This window comes from Siphateles boraxobius, unplaced genomic scaffold, assembly GCF_051911475.1.
Source record: "Siphateles boraxobius isolate OS27281-9 unplaced genomic scaffold, OSU_SipBor_1 106, whole genome shotgun sequence".
NCBI lineage: Eukaryota > Metazoa > Chordata > Actinopteri > Cypriniformes > Leuciscidae > Siphateles > Siphateles boraxobius.
Window position 1 is genome coordinate 337,501 of NW_027508707.1, and position 19,081 is coordinate 356,581.

General features: G+C 38.5%; 1 protein-coding gene across 1 annotated transcript in view; it reads left to right on the forward strand.

The window, feature by feature from the left end:
- The first annotated feature begins 12,189 nt into the window (after positions 1 to 12,189).
- The window catches only part of rbm45 (RNA binding motif protein 45), a 33,537-nt gene continuing 26,645 nt past the window's right edge, over positions 12,190 to 19,081 (forward strand). The window contains exons 1-5 of the mRNA XM_077247112.1: positions 12,190 to 12,641; positions 13,737 to 13,859; positions 16,293 to 16,419; positions 16,496 to 16,615; positions 18,121 to 18,300. Coding sequence (XP_077103227.1) covers positions 12,372 to 12,641; positions 13,737 to 13,859; positions 16,293 to 16,419; positions 16,496 to 16,615; positions 18,121 to 18,300 — 820 coding nt within the window. The 5' untranslated portion in view covers positions 12,190 to 12,371. The remainder of the gene's footprint in view (positions 12,642 to 13,736; positions 13,860 to 16,292; positions 16,420 to 16,495; positions 16,616 to 18,120; positions 18,301 to 19,081) is intronic.

Sequence of the window (19,081 nt, forward strand, 5' to 3'; positions counted from 1 at the left end):
ATCTCCGTCTCCAGGCTGAGGTTCCCCTCATCCAAGCCATGGAGGAGGCCTGTGACCCGATGGAGGTAGCAGCAATGCAAGGATGGATTCGTCATTCAAGATGTTTCTTTCCAAGGTGTCTTGCTAATGACAACATAGCTGCGAGGTTGATGAAATTCTCTGGCCAGATCCAGCTAGGCGAAGAGACAATGTCTAGTTTTTTTGGGGTTTTTTTTTACAGTAAACTTACAGTACAATACGTAAAGTGACATTTTGTTACAGTATTATGAATCTCCATGTCAATATTTTCGGTGTGTTGAGAAATAAATGAGTTTCTTCAGCCTCCAACATTGGTCTTGTGTAGAGTTTGGTGAATCTACATTATATTTGTACTTTGTTGATGGTAGCCTAATCTAATCATAGGGAAGTAGAAGTGCTAAAAGTGTTTTAGTTTTATCACAGCAGAGTGTAACTCGTGCAAACAGAGTATAGTAATGTGAAACGTGTGTGTTTCATATGGTAACAACGTGTTGTTTTTAAACAGTGTATAGTTTTTACAAGAGTGTTTAATTATGCAAAGGATCTGTAGTGTTTTGCTAATTGGGTGTGTGGTTGTGCTAATTGTGTGTAGTGTTTTGAAAACACGGGCCCTGTTTTGAAAATCATGCTTAAGCAATCCAAAAAAAAAATGTAATTTTATTGAAATGGCTGCCTGTACACTACAGGATTCTGTATACGATTCTCATACTTGATTTTAAGGCTCTTCACAATCAGGGAGCCTATGTTACTGTCCAGCAGAGGTGGAAAGTAACGAATTACATTTACTCGCGTTACGTAGTTGAGTAGTTTTTGTTGTGTACTTCTACTTTTTAAAGTAGTTTTTAAAATCTGTACTTTTACTTTTACTTAAGTACGTTTTCTTTGAAGTATTGTACTTCGCTACATTTGAAATCATATCCGTTACTGAGTAAAAAATAATAATACAAGGGGGAAAAAAAAAATCACACACTCCGGAAACTACTGCATTGATTGAAGGGCGGGAGAACAAACGCGCAAAAAAGGTGACGCAGACCCAGCTGAAGCTGAAAGCTAAGCGCCAAGCGAATTATGGCCAGTATGAAAAGTAGAAAAAAAGCGTGGTTGTCCTCGAGGATAGATATCCAATTTGCAAAAAATGTGGACGCAAAGTGGCTGCAAAAAGAGGATATAGGACACCATCCCTCCTGCAGATAAAGGTATGTCCCGATTTACGTGATGCAAAGGTTAACGTTAATGCAGATGTCACGTAAAACATGCAAAATAATGGATGGATGAATACATGGAAAGTAGAACTGTGCAATAAATCCAATCGCGACATGGTCTGTGAATATTTAAGCTAAGCACAAAAATACTGCATGTAAATATATAACCCTATTTGTTCTGCTGAGCTGCGTTTGTCTATACTGAAGTACTTGTGACGTTCATGGTGTTTTCAGCGTCTCACAAACAATTTGAGGATATGAATACATGAAGATTTCCAGAGCTGCTCTGAGAGAACGCCTAATGAGCATTTTCATCATTTTATTTGAGAAAAACCATTGTCAAATACACTTTGAAACAGGTCTTCACTACAACCCGTCAAAATAAAAGTTCGGTTTTACTAGGAGAAATTATGACAGAAATATATTACTATTGTAGGCATACAATAGAACGTAGCCTACTTCTCAAAATAATAATAATAACAACAATAATAATACATTTTATTTGAACATTATTTAAAGGAATATTTTTTTTGTTTTCCATGGTTTAATTTAGTAAATCTGTTTTTGCAGCGCTTCCCCAAAAAATAAAAGGACACAAGTTTAAATTTACATTTGATTACCACCGTTTTTGATAATATATTTGGATTAAATCATAAAAAGTAGGGGTGTAACGATACACAAAACTGACGGTTCGGTTTTCCCACGATTTTGATGTCTCGGTTCGGTTTAGAAAGCTAAAAAAAAAAATTTAAACAGTGGTTTAATGAAAAAAATGTGTCTTTGTCTTTAAATTAATTCAATTACAATTAAACGTTTTGCAAGGATTAAAAATCTGCTAATGCTGTAAACTATATAGGGAGCCGCACATTACTATAACATTAAAGGTTAACAACAGAGCCTAAATTTAGATGCTATTTATTTTTTAGATATAATAATCAACACCCAACACATTGTATGAAAACATGTAAACTGAACATAAGGCAGTTTTTGCATTAACTTTACTCTAATTTGTTATTGAAATATAATAATTTACACAGTTGCTGTCATTTTCATGAAAGATATTTTAAACGTACATTAAATAATCAAGATATAATTAACAGGTTAAGTAAAATATAATATATAGGATAATATTGTGCATTTATTTAGTGCAAGAGTTAATTTTTCTAGGAACCAACAAGTTGTGGACACTGAATCACTAGCCTGCTGAGGTAAATATAATGCTAGTGACAAGCTATGCAGTTTTATTGACGTCTTTGCGCTGCTGAAACACTGATTTAGCGATTACACGAGTTATGATGCCTTTCAGTAAGTATACTGTATTTTTCAACATACCTTCAGGTGTCCTTTCATGTTTATTCTGTAACTGAGGAAGAGATGATCGCGTTTACTCGCGCTCGCGCTGCCGCTTGAAATGAGGAGCTAGTACAGCGATCGGTCACACCACATCAAAGAGCGCCAAAACGGCATTTATTGTTTGATTTTTGTGATCAAATAGTCAGAATTTGAAGATTACACCTTGCTTATTATCGAAAGTAACAAAACACGGAGCTTGCTATTTGGTGTTAATGGTGGTTAGGCTACAAAACTGAATTCGTTGTGTACACATTCCAGGCAGTGTTGCCAGATCTCGCGAGACAAAAAAGCAACCAGGGGCCTGTTTCAGAAAGGAGGTTAAGTGAAAACTCCGAGTATGTTAACCCTGAATTGAGGGAAACTCTGGGTTTTCTGTTTCCGAATGGGAGGTAAGTCAAACCTGAGAAAGCAGGGTAAGTCAAGCCCGTTTCTGAAAGAGAGGTAACATATACTCAGAGTCAGTTACCATGGTAACTTACTCTGTGAACCTAACCTGGTCGGGAGCAGGTTTACTTCCGTAAACCCAGAGTTTATTTCGGTCTCCTCCCCATTTTTAAAGAGGAAGCGGTGTTTAAACACCTCATTCATTTTTTCGGTACATTTATTCATTGCTGTTTTCCCCCCCAATTTTTTTAATAAGATGAAGTCTATATAACTTCTTAACTGGCAACTGAAAATACAGTAGATTAGAGTTACATCATGTAGCTCTAAACAAATTCTACAGAATTAAACTGTGGCATTCACTGAAAATCACTGAACTGTGTTCATCTGTGCACCAGAAGTTGATGGACCTTCCTCCTGCTGTTCTTCAACACTCTGGGGACGGGGGAGAGATACGAATATCCGTTTATACTTAGATATAAACTTAGTTTCTATAGGCTACTCCAGATAAATAATGTGAAGAAATGTGAATGTGTAGATTGTTTGATGGGTATACACATAATATTAACATTTCCTCTGTAGGCCTCTCTGTGGCAGCAGAAACTGTTTCTTCATCCCCATCGTCCTGTGAAGATGAGCATTTGGTTGAGCACATTTTATAAAACTATTTGTCATAATTTCTGGTGTATTGAATAGGCTACTTACAACTGTCTGGAGTTCTGTTGGGACAGGAGGCTCCAAAAGACAGATATTACCATCAGAATCTGTTGGGAGCAACAAAAAACCCAACCCAAAGTAAAATATATGGAAATATCAAAAACACCCTATATAAAAAATAACACATATTGTTATCACAATCACATACACCTCTTACATTTTATGAAGGCACTCCAATCTTCGGGAGTGACTGGCTCTGATGAAGTCCCTCCAGGAATTCCCTCAGCCACTGGCCTTCCAGCATTCAGGCTCAGGGCCATCTCCATCTCCTCTGCATCTCCATCTCCATCTCCTCTGCATCTCCATCGCCTCTGCACCTCCATCTCCATCTCCTCTGCATCTCCATCTCCTCTGCATCTCCATCTCCTCTGGATCTCCATCTCCTCTGCATCTCCATCTCCTCTGCATCTCCATCTCCTCTGCATCTCCATCTCCTCTCCATCTCCATCTCCATCTCCTCTGCATCTCCATCTCCATCTCCTCTGCATCTCCATCTCCATCTCCTCTCCATCTCCATCTCCATCTCCTCTGCATCTCCATCTCCATCTCTTCTGCATCTGCATCTCCTCTCCATCTCCATCTCCTCTGCATCTCCATCTCCATCTCTTCTGCATCTGCATCTCCATCTCCTCTGCATCTGCATCTCCATCTCCTCTCCATCTCCATCTCCTCTGCATCTCCATCTCCATCTCTTCTGCATCTCCATCTCCTCTGCATCTCCATCTCCTCTGCATCTCCATCTCCTCTGCATCTCCATCTCCTCTGCATCTCCATCTCCTCTGCATCTCCATCTCCTCTGCATCTCCATCTCCTCTGCATCTCCATCTCCTCTGCATCTCCATCTCCTCTGGATCTCCATCTCCTCTGCATCTCCATCTCCTCTGCATCTCCGTCTCCTCTGCATCTCCATCTCCTCTGCATCTCCATCTCCTCTGCATCTCCATCTCCTCTGCATCTCCATCTCCATCTCCTCTGCATCTCCATCTCCATCTCTTCTGCATCTGCATCTCCATCTCCTCTCCATCTCCATCTCCTCTGCATCTCCATCTCCATCTCCATCTCCTCTGCATCTCCATCTCCATCTCTTCTGCATTTGCATCTCCATCTCCTCTCCATCTCCATCTCCTCTGCATCTCCATCTCCTCTGCATCTCCTCTGCATCTCCATCTCCATCTCTTCTGCATCTGCATCTCCATCTCCTCTCCATCTCCATCTCCTCTGCATCTCCATCTCCATCTCCATCTCTTCTGCATCTGCATCTCCATCTCCTCTCCATCTCCATCTCCTCTGCATCTCCATCTCCATCTCTTCTGCATCTGCATCTCCATCTCCTCTGCATCTCCATCTCCTCTGGATCTCCATCTCCTCTGCATCTCCATCTCCTCTGCATCTCCATCTCCTCTGCATCTCCATCTCCTCTGCATCTCCATCTCCATCTCCTCTGCATCTCCATCTCCTCTGCATCTCCATCTCCATCTCCTTTGCATCTCCATCTCCTCTGCATCTCCATCTCCATCTCCTCTGCATCTCCATCTCCTCTGCATCTCCATCTCCATCTCCTCTGCATCTCCATCTCCATCTCTTCTGCATCTGCATCTCCATCTCCTCTCCATCTCCATCTCCTCTGCATCTCCATCTCCTCTGCATCTCCTCTGCATCTCCATCTCTTCTGCATCTGCATCTCCATCTCCTCTCCATCTCCATCTCCTCTGCATCTCCATCTCCATCTCCATCTCTTCTGCATCTGCATCTCCATCTCCTCTCCATCTCCATCTCCTCTGCATCTCCATCTCCATCTCTTCTGCATCTGCATCTCCATCTCCTCTGCATCTCCATCTCCTCTGGATCTCCATCTCCTCTGCATCTCCATCTCTTCTGCATCTGCATCTCCATCTCCTCTCCATCTCCATCTCCTCTGCATCTCCATCTCCATCTCTTCTGCATCTGCATCTCCATCTCCTCTGCATCTCCATCTCCTCTGCATCTCCATCTCCTCTGCATCTCCATCTCCTCTGCATCTCCATCTCCTCTGCATCTCCATCTCCTCTGCATCTCCATCTCCTCTGGATCTCCATCTCCTCTGCATCTCCATCTCCTCTGCATCTCCATCTCCATCTCCTCTGCATTTCCATCTCCTCTGCATCTCCATCTCCTCTGCATCTCCATCTCCTCTGCATCTCCATCTCCTCTACATCTCCATCTCCTCTGCATCTCCATCTCCTCTGCATCTCCATCTCCTCTGCATCTCCATCTCCTCTGCATCTCCATCTCCTCTGGATCTCCATCTCCTCTGCATCTCCATCTCCTCTGCATCTCCATCTCCTCTGCATCTCCATCTCCTCTGCATCTCCATCTCCTCTGGATCTCCATCTCCTCTGCATCTCCATCTCCTCTGCATCTCCATCTCCTCTGCATCTCCATCTCCTCTGCATCTCCATCTCCTCTGCATCTCCATCTCCTCTGCATCTCCATCTCCTCTGCATCTCCATCTCCTCTGGATCTCCATCTCCTCTGCATCTCCATCTCCTCTGCATCTCCATCTCCTCTGCATCTCCATCTCCTCTGCATCTCCATCTCCTCTGCATCTCCATCTCCTCTGGATCTCCATCTCCTCAGCATCTTCATCTTCATCTCCATCTTTGCGAGCCTCTTCCTTCTTTCTGTTGGCTGAGTAGAAGTCAAATGAGAATGAACATTTAATTGTGTTAATTAGACCTATGTCAAAAATGCTGCTGCACTTCAAGACACTGGATGCTATTTAGTTATTTAATATGTCAAATGTTTGTAAAGTCAGGTAGCCTACATCCATGATATGCTCAAGCCTTACCTGATTGAATTATGTTTTTATATTTCATTTTTTCAGCTGCTATTTTCTTTTAATGCCTGAAGGATTGCACCTACATGAAAATTAAAATTAGGTTGAATAACATACTGTTCTTCCAGTTTCTCCTCTGATATTATAACAGTTGGGTAAGTTACTCTAAAATAGTTATTAATTACTAACTACAAATGACATCTTCAACAGTGTAATTAGATTAATGTAATAATTACTATCTCTAGAAAGTATTGGTCTACTTATTACTAATTACTTTATAAATCCCATATCAACCTCAACCACTTGAACAATACAAAAAGAGACAATAAACTGCACTTTTAATGCTTTCAAATTAACAATATACAATTACATTAATTATTCTTGAACTGACCAAAGTGTGTAGAGAGAGAAGGTTACATTAAAAATATACCTTTAAAAAATGTTATGTTAAATCCATTGTTGTTTTATACAAAATTGTTCTATAATCTATGCAGTATTTAATGCAATGACATCATATTTTACTTTATATTACAGAAGAATTAAGAGTAATCCCTTTATTTAAATTACAGTATTTAGATTACTTGGTAATTACACCCAACACTGTATAACAGTAGCCTAATTAAAATGTAAACTTACGCATTGACTCGAGCAACTATTTTCTCCCAAACTAACTCTCTCGATCGCCGCTGCTGCTTAAAAAAAAAATGTTTGTGTTCTGCTGGTGAGAAATATGCAGACCTCTTTTTGTCTGGCGCTGTTACCATGGTGACTCATAATATCTGCGCTCCATTGATAATGGCTTTTTATAGTTGTGGTGCACGCGCTTAACTCCGAGTCAGTCAACTTAGAGTTGATTGAACTTACTCATTTCAGCTGTTCTGAAACCGAAAACTCAGAGTTTCCCATCTCAGGGTAAGTCAACTCAGAGTTCAAGTTTTAACTCAGAGTTGGTTGAACCTCCTTATTGAAACGGGCCCCAGGCCCGTGAAAACAAGCCCAAAACAAGCGACTTTTTCTCATAGACAGTAAAAGAGCTTTTTCTACGGAGCCCCCCTAGGTTCCGGGAAGAGAAAAATAAATAAACTGTGTGCACGGTTTTACAATCCGTGGTGACAGATAGTTTTAAACTGTGGGTACAGATTGTCAATATACATCCACGTGGACAGATTGGTAAACTGTGCCTAGTTTTGTAAAACTGTGCACACGGTAGTTTATTTTTCTTCTGTAATGAAGCTTGGCTGTCCATCTAGTGAAAAATGTTGGTACTGCGGCCAAATAAAATCTAACTGAAAGCTCATTTTTTGAGATATCAACCTAAAATTTGGAACACAACTTCTTCAGATTTTTGGCTTACATTTTCTGGCAGTTTTAGAGTAAAATATATTTTGTAATATATATATTTTATATAAAATATAAATAATTATATTTTTACATTGTTCATTTTCATAAACTCAAACTTTTATAACTTTTTTTCTGTTTCACTTTCACATATTTCATAATACTTCACTTCAACATTAATCTGGCAAATGTCTTCTTTAAAACAAGACCAACCATAGGTCTATATTCCAAAGCATTCTTGAATTACAACCATTTAAGTTTGAATAGGGATTTTCATGTCTATGCGAAAAAAGGGGGAGTGACAGTTAAAGGGTTAAACAATATTAAACTATAATATCTATATCTATAATATCTAAAATATAATTTATATATAAAAACTCTCCTACAGTCCAGTCACCATCAGTCGCGACGGTCGCGACTCGCACGTATTTTCATTTAAACGTCACTCACTGACGTTTTCCTAACCAGAAAAAAAAACGATTGCCCTGTTCTGCCTCTGATTGGCTAGTACTTATTGCCATCTGGGTCAGAGCCAATTAGAAGCAGGATGTGGGTGGGATAAAACTCTGTGTATAGGGAAAGGGGAGAGACAGAGGGAACAGGCAAGACAAACTCCTACGTTTAAATAACATATAGAAAATATCTGCTTGACAACGAGCTGGGAACAAGCCCAAATAAGCAACTACACTTTAGAAACAAGCCCAAAAAAAACGCGACCCGCGACTACCAATATTTGTAAGCGACTTTACAGAAAAACAAGCCCAAAGTCGCTTATAATAAGCGGACTTGGCAACACTGATTCCAGGTCCAATCAATGAGCCGGGCTGGGCGGGGCCGGGGTAGCTTGCAGGGCGGGGCATGTTCGGTACGCCATGAGAGTATCGCCGTTCGAATCGTGGGTTCTGTATCGCGGTTCTTCGGTTTGGTTCGAATATCGTTACACCCCTAATAAAAAGAAACATTAATTTTCTGAATAAAATACATTTCATAGGACAATATTATTCTTAAACATTTTAATAAATTATTAATGTTAAAAATAAGTTGTTAATCTAATTCATTATTAATTATCGAATTTAATTGATTAGACATGTTTTATTGAAATTTTAATAAACAAACCAATTATTTCAAGTTTGTTATAATAAAAGCATTTGTTCAACCAAAAAAAAATCCTGTTTCCTGTCATTTTAACTGATAATAATAATAATACCCATAATTTAATAATACAGTTTATTTATTTAACAATTGATTAATATTGTAAACCGTGATATTTTCTGAGACGTTACCATACTGTGAAAATCTTATACCATTACAACCCTACACGGGAGGGTCTCCCACCCCACCCCCGCTGTTAAAAAAGTAACTCAGTAACTTTTACTCTGAGTCAATTTTAAATGAGCTACTTTTTACTTTTACTTGAGTAGATTTTTAGACCGGTACTTTTACTTGTACTTAAGTAAAATTTCATTGAAGTAGTAGTACTTTTACTTGAGTAGAATATTTTATTACTCTTTCCACCTCTGCTGTCCAGCATGTTGTCAATATACACTCCCCCCCATAAACATGAGTGCAATAGAGCTTTCTCACGAGTGGGTCCACAACTTAGGAATGATCTCCTCGTCTCGACTCGATCTGCCGAAACACTAGCAACTTACTAGCAAACACTACGTGAGCTCTCGCATGAAGAGGTTTCGATCGCACCGGTGGGTTTTATGTGATTCTACGTATATCTCCATGTATTGATTGTTGTTTTTTGGATTGTGAAGCACTTGTGTTTGCAGCTCGTGTTGCATAAAATCGTGCTATTATAAGAATGATTAAATGAAATGAAACTTTATCCGCAAAATTTCCCATTAATTTTCCCAGTAATTATGTTACTGTTTTAATTATGTTACTGTTATGAATGGAAAAAAAGACTAATTGGTGCTAGAAATACATTTCTTCACCTTTATGTAACACACAATTTCTTGTTTAATTTCCTTTAAATTTGGGGTGAAATGTGATGCGTTTTCAAATCACCATCAGAAAACACCTCAGAAGTGTATTTTAAAGGCACAGTATGTAAGTTTCACCGCTAGAAGTCGCTTATTCCAAACAAAGGCGTAGCTTGATGCCTCCGTTACTGAGCCGACTGGACTCACGCAGAAATCACGTTTATAGATGAGCAAATGCATTACATTTTTATTAACATTACTGTGGTATGAAGCAGGGCAGGCCGAGAGGACATTACCTGGCTGCAGGGGCGTAGCCATCATTTCAAAAGTGAGGGCGACAGAATGTCAAGGGTAATACCAGTTTTATTTTTCTTCAGACTTTTGTTGACAGATTTTTGCTTAATTGGCTTAATATGCTATTTATTTTAAAGCAATAAAGCAGAAAAAAATAAAGAAAGTCGTCCAGTACTTTATATTGCACATGCAGGGTTTTTCCTGGCTTTAAATGAGGCGAAGGTGGTAAAATCCTGATCATGTATTTTAATAAGATAATAAAATGTGTATTTTTCATAGACCATCATATAGTCTACTGTGTTACCTCAGTATTTTCGTAGGTGGATCTCTGTACCTCTAGGGGGGTCCGGGGGCGTGCGCCCCTGAAAGAAAATGTTGTACATTTTAAAGATAAATTCACTAATCTGGTGCACTTTGAGTGCCCCGAATCCTCTGTTAAAAATAAATAATCCAACTGCCCAAACATATGATATTCTCTGATTTAGATATCTGATCATCATCGCATTACAATTATTCAAATTATCAGTGTTAAGCATGATAATATGGTTAAATATCACACTGAAGCTGATTTAAAAATAACATTTACTTAAAATAAAAGTTCTTCTTTTGGCAAAATTACATTTTCTTACTAGCCTAAACAAAGTCTGTCTTACTAAACTAAAACTTTCCAATTGAAAACCTTCAAACTTCAAGCTTTTAAAACTACTACAAACTTTCTAGTTAGGCTTTTTCAAGAGAACTTAAAGTTTGTCTACAAACTTTTTTTATTTAATTGTAAAGTTTTACCAAATTATGATAAACATCATGTACGCATGTTACAACGCTGCCTGATCCAAGCAGATCGTGGCTGTTAATGCATGAAAATACAAGTTCAGCATTAACATTCACCATGTTCATTCTAATTTGAAGGGCTTTGATAACATATCTGTGAAAATAAAATGCATTACGAGTAAAAAAAGATTGAAAATATTGCATGTTTGTTCGGGTAGTGAATTTACAACAAAACCTGTTAATTATTCAACAAGAGAAATAGGCGGAGTTATTCATCATTGAGCAACACAATTCGGATACTACATGACAACTTACTTACAGTGCTTGACTTTTTCGTGAAAAAGGAGTGAAGAGTTTTTTGCCATTTTGAACTCTATGAAACTGATGGATTCGGCGCGGGTGCGGGCGTGTCGTAAGCTAATGCACGAGTGACTGATTACCATGGAAACGTGAAAGTCACGTATAGACTATCCTTGACTCTTTTGATTTTAAATATCGATGTATACACACCCCTGAAAACCTCAGCTTGTCGTTGACACACTTGCCCTATGAAAAAGTGCGGGGGACGAATTTACATTGTATAAAAAGTGGGGGGGGACACGTCCCTCCCGTCCCCCGCGTAATCTACGCCCATGCCTGGCTGTTTTGATTGGGTTATACGCCGCAGTCGCCGCTGCCGCTCTTTTCATTTTATTGTTTACTTTACAATTAAATTTATGTTGAACATAAGCCTCCTTCTTCCCTGAACTTGAACAATGTTACAATTACGTCGCCCTAAAGGGATGGTTCACTCAAAAAAGGATGGGCCCCATTGACTTTCATAGTATATGGAAGTCAATGGGACCCATCACATGTTTGGTTACCCATATTCTTCAAAATATCTTCTGTAGTGTTGAACAAAGAAATTCATACAGGTTTGAAACAATTTCTGGTTGAGTAAATGATGACATATTTTGGGGTGCACTGTCTGTATGAACCTAAAAAAACACAAATAAACCCACAGAAGAAGAAGAAGAAGAAGAAGAAGAAGAAGAAGAAGAAGAAGAAGAAGATGTGCTGTTGTTGTTGATATGTTGTCAGAATAATATCATTTTAAACGTATTATAGCCCACGCTGTATTTTTTCACCCCACCATAATATGGAAGTCAATGGGGCCCATCACATATTTGGTTACCCATATTCTTCCAAATATCTTCTTTTGTGTTGAACAAAGAAATTCATACAGGTTTGAAACAATTTCTGGTTGAGTAAATGATAATAGATTTAAAAATTTTGGGTGAACTATCTCTTTAAGAAACGTAGACTGAAGTCACTTCACACTCCACACAGGAGGTGGCGGTATGAACTGAAAACCCGCCAGAAAACCCCACAGAAGAAGAAGAAGAAGCAGCAGCATCAGTTGTGCTGTTGTTGTTCAGATGTTGTCAGAATAATATAATTTTAAACGTATTATAGCCTACGCTGTATTTCTTCAAACGGATTTTTAGATCAGTTTTGCTGATTAGAAGGTCTGGTAAATCAATAGTAGAAATTTGATCCATTAACGTTACTATGGACGAATCTAACCGCGCCTCCTCGTACCTGGACGAGCCGGCGAACAGTCGTCTGTTCCTCGTCACCAGTAAGTCCATAACCGAGGAGATCATCCGAGAACACTTCACCGCTTTCGGCGAGATCCAGGACATCTGGGTGGTGAAGGACAAGCACACGAAAGAGTCGAAAGGAGTGTCGTTTGTGAAGTTCTCCAAGTCGTCTCAGGCCTGCACCGCGATGGAGGAGATGCACGGCCGGAGCCTGGCCGAGGGAACCAAACCCATAAAGGTGATCAATAAAGCCAAGTCACCCTCATTTATACAGCGCTTTTAACAATATAGATCGTTTCAAAGCAGCTTTACAGTGATAATATGAAATTAATAGTGCTAGACACAGTTACAGTCCGTGTTGGGGGTAACTCATTACAAGTAACTTGTATGTTAAATGACTGGTTCTGGGTTGAGGGTAAAACTATATAATCTTTATATAAATGCATTGTAACTCATTACAAGTTACTTGAGTTACGTAATCGTAGTACTTTTCCCCGTAACTAAAGTAACGCATTACTTTGTTTACAACAAAATATCTGAGTTACTTTTTCAAAAAAGTAACGCAAGTTACTTTGTTTTCCCATTTATTGACTGACAGCTCTCCTGTCTTCATGTTGAGAGATATCGAAGTGCAGAGACGTGTGTGTGTGTGTGTTTGAACATTATGGTTATTGTAGTTCTAGACTAAATGTGAGCGTGCATTTACTCATCTTACTTGCACTAAAAAAGATTCAATATTCCTCAAAATGAATAAAATCAGTGAAATGCAGAATCCGAATACTATGCAAACCTCCAATAATTAAATATTTTAAATAAAACACATTTTTTATGCATTTAATCTCACTTTAATTGACCAATGTACTTGCTTCTGACCTTTGATGATTAAGTTAAACATAAGCAAAAATGACCGGAATAGATTTTTTTTTGTCTTTATTGGTAAAGTAGCCTAAGTGTTAAACTTTTTTCTCCTCTTCTATTCTTCTGCACAGCTGAAAGGTTTGTTTGAGCGGCGCCCTCTACTATACACGCGTGAATTTGCATTTCCTTCAGCCTGAGGCTTATTATTTCACTTTTGGTGTGAAAGGGTCTTTACATTTGCAGAAAATAATAACTTTTTTTTGTTATAAAAAAACAAGCCCAGTCCAGGTGAAAAAAGTTACAGAAAAGTAACGTAACGCATTACTTTTCTAAAAAAGAAAATAAATAACGTTACTTTTTAAGGGAGTGTAACAATATTGTAATGCATTACTTTTCTAAGTAACTTTCCCCAATGCTGGTTACAGTATCAGTCCTCACTCACAGCTGTTGTTGTAAGCATGTCCTGCTCGTCCAGGTGTTTATCGCTCAGGCCAGATCCTCCGGGAGCCACCGGGATGTGGAGGACGAGGAGCTGACCAGGATATTTGTGATGATCCCAAAGTCCTTCACTGAGGAAGATTTAAAAGAAACTTTCAAGGTATTATCTGATGGGAAGTTTGAAAGCATGTCTTGAGGGGTGAATGTTTCAAAGCATGTCAAATTTTACCCCCAAATTAAAAGGAAATTGACATTGCATTTAGTTATATTTTGCATAAAAGCAAACATGTATTTCTAAGGACCAATTTATCATGTTTCTAATTGTTTTGAGATTATTCCAATATAATATGATCAAATGGTTCATTTAAGTCGATAAAATGTGGTTGTGAAGGATGTGGACCTCACCAGAACATCTGTAATGATCCTAAAATCCTGTCCTGGGGACGATTTAAAGGCACAACGTGTAAGATTTTTAGATTAAAATATCCAAAAACCACTAGAACAAATATTTTGTTGACTTGTGTACTTAAATGATCCCAAATGTTTCTAACAATGTTTATTGTTTATCAATCCAGAGAAATCCGCTATTTTAACCAGTGTAACAGCCCGTGCCTGTGTGCGTCGCCTGTCAATGGCATCATATTCGTGTTACCCTCGATTTCCGGTTTTACTTTCGCAGAAACCATGGAAACACCAAAGATGCATTAATTTATTGTGTTTTATTTAGACAGGTGAGCAACTGTTTAGATGCCTTAATCGACAGAAAATTAATTGTTATATATAAGCTCAACAAGGTTAGTCTTTTTGTCTTAGTCTGTTTAAATCTCTTGTTTTCTTGAATTACTGCCAGTAACATGTTTGTACCTCAGAGACTACACTATAGTATTCTGCCAAGTGACTATCATAGCATAATCAGAAAGAGCTGTAGTAACAGTAATACAGCATTTTCTCCACTATACAATGTTTTAAATGAATGGCATGCCATTTAGCAACACAACTCCTCCGACTTTTATTAATATAGTATTCTAATATCGCTCAGGTTTACTGCAGTGTGAAACAAGTGTCTCATGGCAGCGACCGAGCGAATGCACAGAGCAACCTTAACATAACTTTCAACACACTCAAATGTATTTTAGTATGATTGTTTTGATCAAGTAAAGTCGAGTCCAGTCGGCTCAGTCACGGAGGCATCAAGCTACGCCTTTGTTTGGAATAAGCGACTTCTAGCGGTGAAACTTACATACTGTGCCTTTAAAATACACTTCTGAGGTGTTTTCTGATGGTGATTTGAAAACGCATCACATTTCACCCCAAATTTAAAGGAAATTAAACAAGAAATTGTGTGTTACATAAAGGTGAAGAAATGTATTTCTAGCACCAAATTAGTCTTTTTTTCCATTCATAACAGTAACATAATTAAAAATAGGAAAATTTGGGAATAAAAATTAATTTAATCATTCTTATATACCATAATTTAATGCAACACGAGCTGCAAACACAAGTGCTTCACAATCAAAAAAACAACAATCAATACATAGAGATTAAAAATACACAGAATCACATAAAACCCACCGGTGCGATCGAAACCTCTTCATGCGAGAGCTCACGTAGTGTTTGCTAGTAAGTTGCTAGTGTTTTGGCAAATCGAGTCGAGACGAGGAGATCATTCCTAAGTTGTGGACCCACTCGTGAGAAAGCTCTATCGCACTCATGTTTATATGTTGTCCTGCTAACTCATTAAAGATGATGATTCTCTGATCTCAAGGATCGGGGGGGAGTGTATATTGACAAGGTGCTGGACAGTAACATAGGCTCCCTGATTGTGAAGAGCCTTAAAATCAAGTATGAGAATCATATACAGAATCCTGTAGTGTACAGGCAGCCATTTCAATAAAATGAATAGCGGCGTAACAGAGTCATATTTTTTGGCAGACTTGATCATCCTAGCGGCTGCGTTTTGGACTTTCTGTAAGCGGGCTAGTGATCTAGCATCAATCCCATATAAAGAGAGTGACAATAGTCCATTCGTGTGAAGACCAAAGCTGTAATTGCTTTCTCAAAATCTGGAACTGATAAAAATGGTTTAGTCTTAGCTAAAAGACGTAAATGAAAAAACTGGTTCTCATAACTGAGTTTATTTGACGATCCATTTTGAAGTTACTGTCCAAAACAAAACCCAGATTTTTAACACTGGATTTCATTAAACCAGACAAGGGTGTTGATTTCAAAGATTGAATCACAGCATCACTGCCAGGGCCGAACACAATTACCTCAGTTTTGTCTTCGTTAAGCTTAAAACTATTTGTAGACATGCTAATAAAGTATAAATTGTCTCACTGGCACACATATCTGAGAATCATTCGCGTAGCAATGAAATGCTACATTGCATTTTCAGAAGATAGCCCCCAGAGGTAACATAGCAAGGAGCAAGGACCGATCCTTTAAAAGATTTTTGACTAAAATTTGATTGATTAACATGAAAATCATGCATGGAATCTCAATGGTCCTAAAAACAGGCTAAGCAAAATCTAATTTATTTTATGTGATTTTAAGCTGATATGACCCAGATATCTCTCTGCTGTCTTGTCCACAGGTGTATGGAGATATAGAGTACGCTATCATTATAAAGAACAAGAACACCGGTGAAAGCAAAGGTCTGGGATACGTGAGGTTCCACAAACCTTCGCAAGCCGCAAAGGCCATAGAAAACTGTGACAAGAGTAAGAGTGTCGTTTCTCTACTGTACGACTATGGCTGTTGTTTTCAGATGTGCTTATAAGCCGCTTGTCTCTGCAGCTTTCAGAGCTATTTTAGCTGAGCCCAGGACCAAAAACTCATCCGCAGACAACGAATATTTCAGCAACCCCAGATCGGAGCACTCCGGGAATGATCCCGGCTCCAGCTCATACGCCTTTGGTGAGTATCTGTGCACTTACTTCATTTAATTTATATATTCATACATACAGTATAGGCACATTTAATGCAGCAGCTGTTGCCCAAAGTGCGTCACAATCACTAAAAAACACAAAAAAGAGGAGTACAGAGAGAGAAATACGAAAAAAAATATGCACAAAACATAGACATGGTAATGATTAAAAACCCATCATGAAGATGCCCAGGAAGTCTTTAAAAGATGTGCGCTAACATTTTATTTTACAATGTCCTTGTTACATGTATTTACCATAGTAATTACATGCAACTAACCCTCAACCAAATTCTAATCCTACCCTAACCCTATAATAAGTGCATGTAGTTGCTTAAAATTACTCAGTACTTAAATATATAAATAATCTGTAACACTGACACCTTAAAATAAAGTGTAACCAGACGTGCTTTTAACATGGCCTTAACTCTCGGTAGTGACTTTCCTGACCTTACAGAAATAGGGAGATCATTGCATAGTTTGGGTCCGACACAGGAAATGCTCTGTTTCCTTTGTTTGTATTTTGTTCTGACAACACAGAGGAGATTTTGATTTTCAGATCTCAGAGATCTAGATGGATTATAAAATGCCAGTATACTAGAAATATAAGAAGGGGCAAAATTGTGTAACGCCTTAAAAACAAGTTACGGGATCTTATAGATAATTCTATCTCGAACCCGCAACCATTTCAACGATTTTTAAAACGGAGTAATTGACTCAAATTTTTAGCATCCTGTATTTTTTGAAGACGCGCCAATGCTTTGTCAATCCCAAAGTAAAGAGAGTTGCAGAAGTCCATTCGTGAGAAAACAACCACAGAAATTGCTTTCTCAAAGTCAACAGTTGATAAACAAGGTTTAGTTTTAGCTAAGAGACGAAGGTAAAAGAAACTAGATCTGACAACCGAGTTTATATTTGTCCAAGTCACCTTTTTTTATATAGTGCTTTTTAGAAAACAGATTGTTTCAAAGCAGCTTTACAGAGATAACAGGAAAATAATGCAGCAAAGTTTGTTTCCAGAAGAAAATAGTGTCACAGTCCAGCTTAAGTAAGCTCAGTGAAGGTTCATTTTTGTTCATAAAAAAGTTTAGTTAATTTATATATATATAGCCGTTCTAGAGAAACAGTGTCATGAAAAACAAGCACTTGAAATAAGAAATACTACATAAAATGTAAGTAATCAAATGTATAAAAAACAATGCATAGTTTTAAAATTACTAATTAAATTAGTAATTAAAGTTACTAAAGTGATTCAGTCAAGAGCAGTGAGAGGTTTTCTCTTTTTTGTTGTTTGATTAACATGAATAATTACATCAGGTTAATTAGGCTGCAATCACTTTAAGACCGACTGCACGGATCCAGTAAAACTATACAGAACAAACACCAATTTATTTTTTTACACTAGTTGTAATTAAGCCTGACTGGTGGTAGATTTTAAATATTGAGCTGATATCACACAATTGGGGTTTGGTTTCCTGAGGGTTTGTGTTTCCCTCAGCACACGAGTCCAGCAGCTTCGCCCCCGGGGGCGACACGTGGAGCTCTGACATCATCACGCGGTGCCTGATGGTGTCGTCCCGGGCCGCGGTCACGCAGGAGCAGATCTACGGCCTGTTCGACCTGATCCCGGGGATGGACTTCTGTGAGATGCAGATCGATCAGTACGGCTTCAGCAAAGGTTATATTCAATTCAGTTCACTTTTTTTTTTTTTTTGTATAGCGCTTTTCATAATACACATCGTTTCAAAGCAGCTTTACAGAGTCCACACTACAATTTAGAGTGATCTGTTATCAGAGGAAAATGTCTCTAAGCAGGGCTCGACATAAGCAATGGCCCGATGGGCCGGGGCCAGTAAAAAAGTATGTCGGGCTAGTTGATTGGCCATCAGCAAAACAAACAGCAAACGTCATATACAGTGGCGCGAAGAGTGTCAATGTTACTTCAGGTTATTTATAACGTGTTAAAATGTCAAAGAACTACGAGGCTGATACGAGAAAGAGAACATTCCTAGTAGGGCTGGGCGGTAAATCGAGTTTGTACAATATATAGATTTTTTTTTTTAACGATATGGAATGAGGCAATATACTGTTTATATCGATACAGTAGTTTGATACGAGCACATCTGAAATATAGCGGAGTACGCAGTGTGAGCTCCTGCAGTGAAAAACATAGTACAATTTGTCCTAAACATGACACAAGCTTATATTAAGCGCTTCAAAATAACTGGTAAGATACAGTTAACAAGTTTAAAGCAGCTTGCCCTGACAGATGCTCTGACAGATACTGTTGCAGACTGACAGATAAATACTGGCGCTGTTTAATGCGTTTGAGACGTGGTGCTTTCCTCAGTGCTTAACTTACATTTCACAGGTATATTCTCCATCTGTAAATGTTAGAAAGTCAAACAAATATGTCCATTTCACTGTCAGGAGAGGACGAGCTTCTGCAAATGAATCTC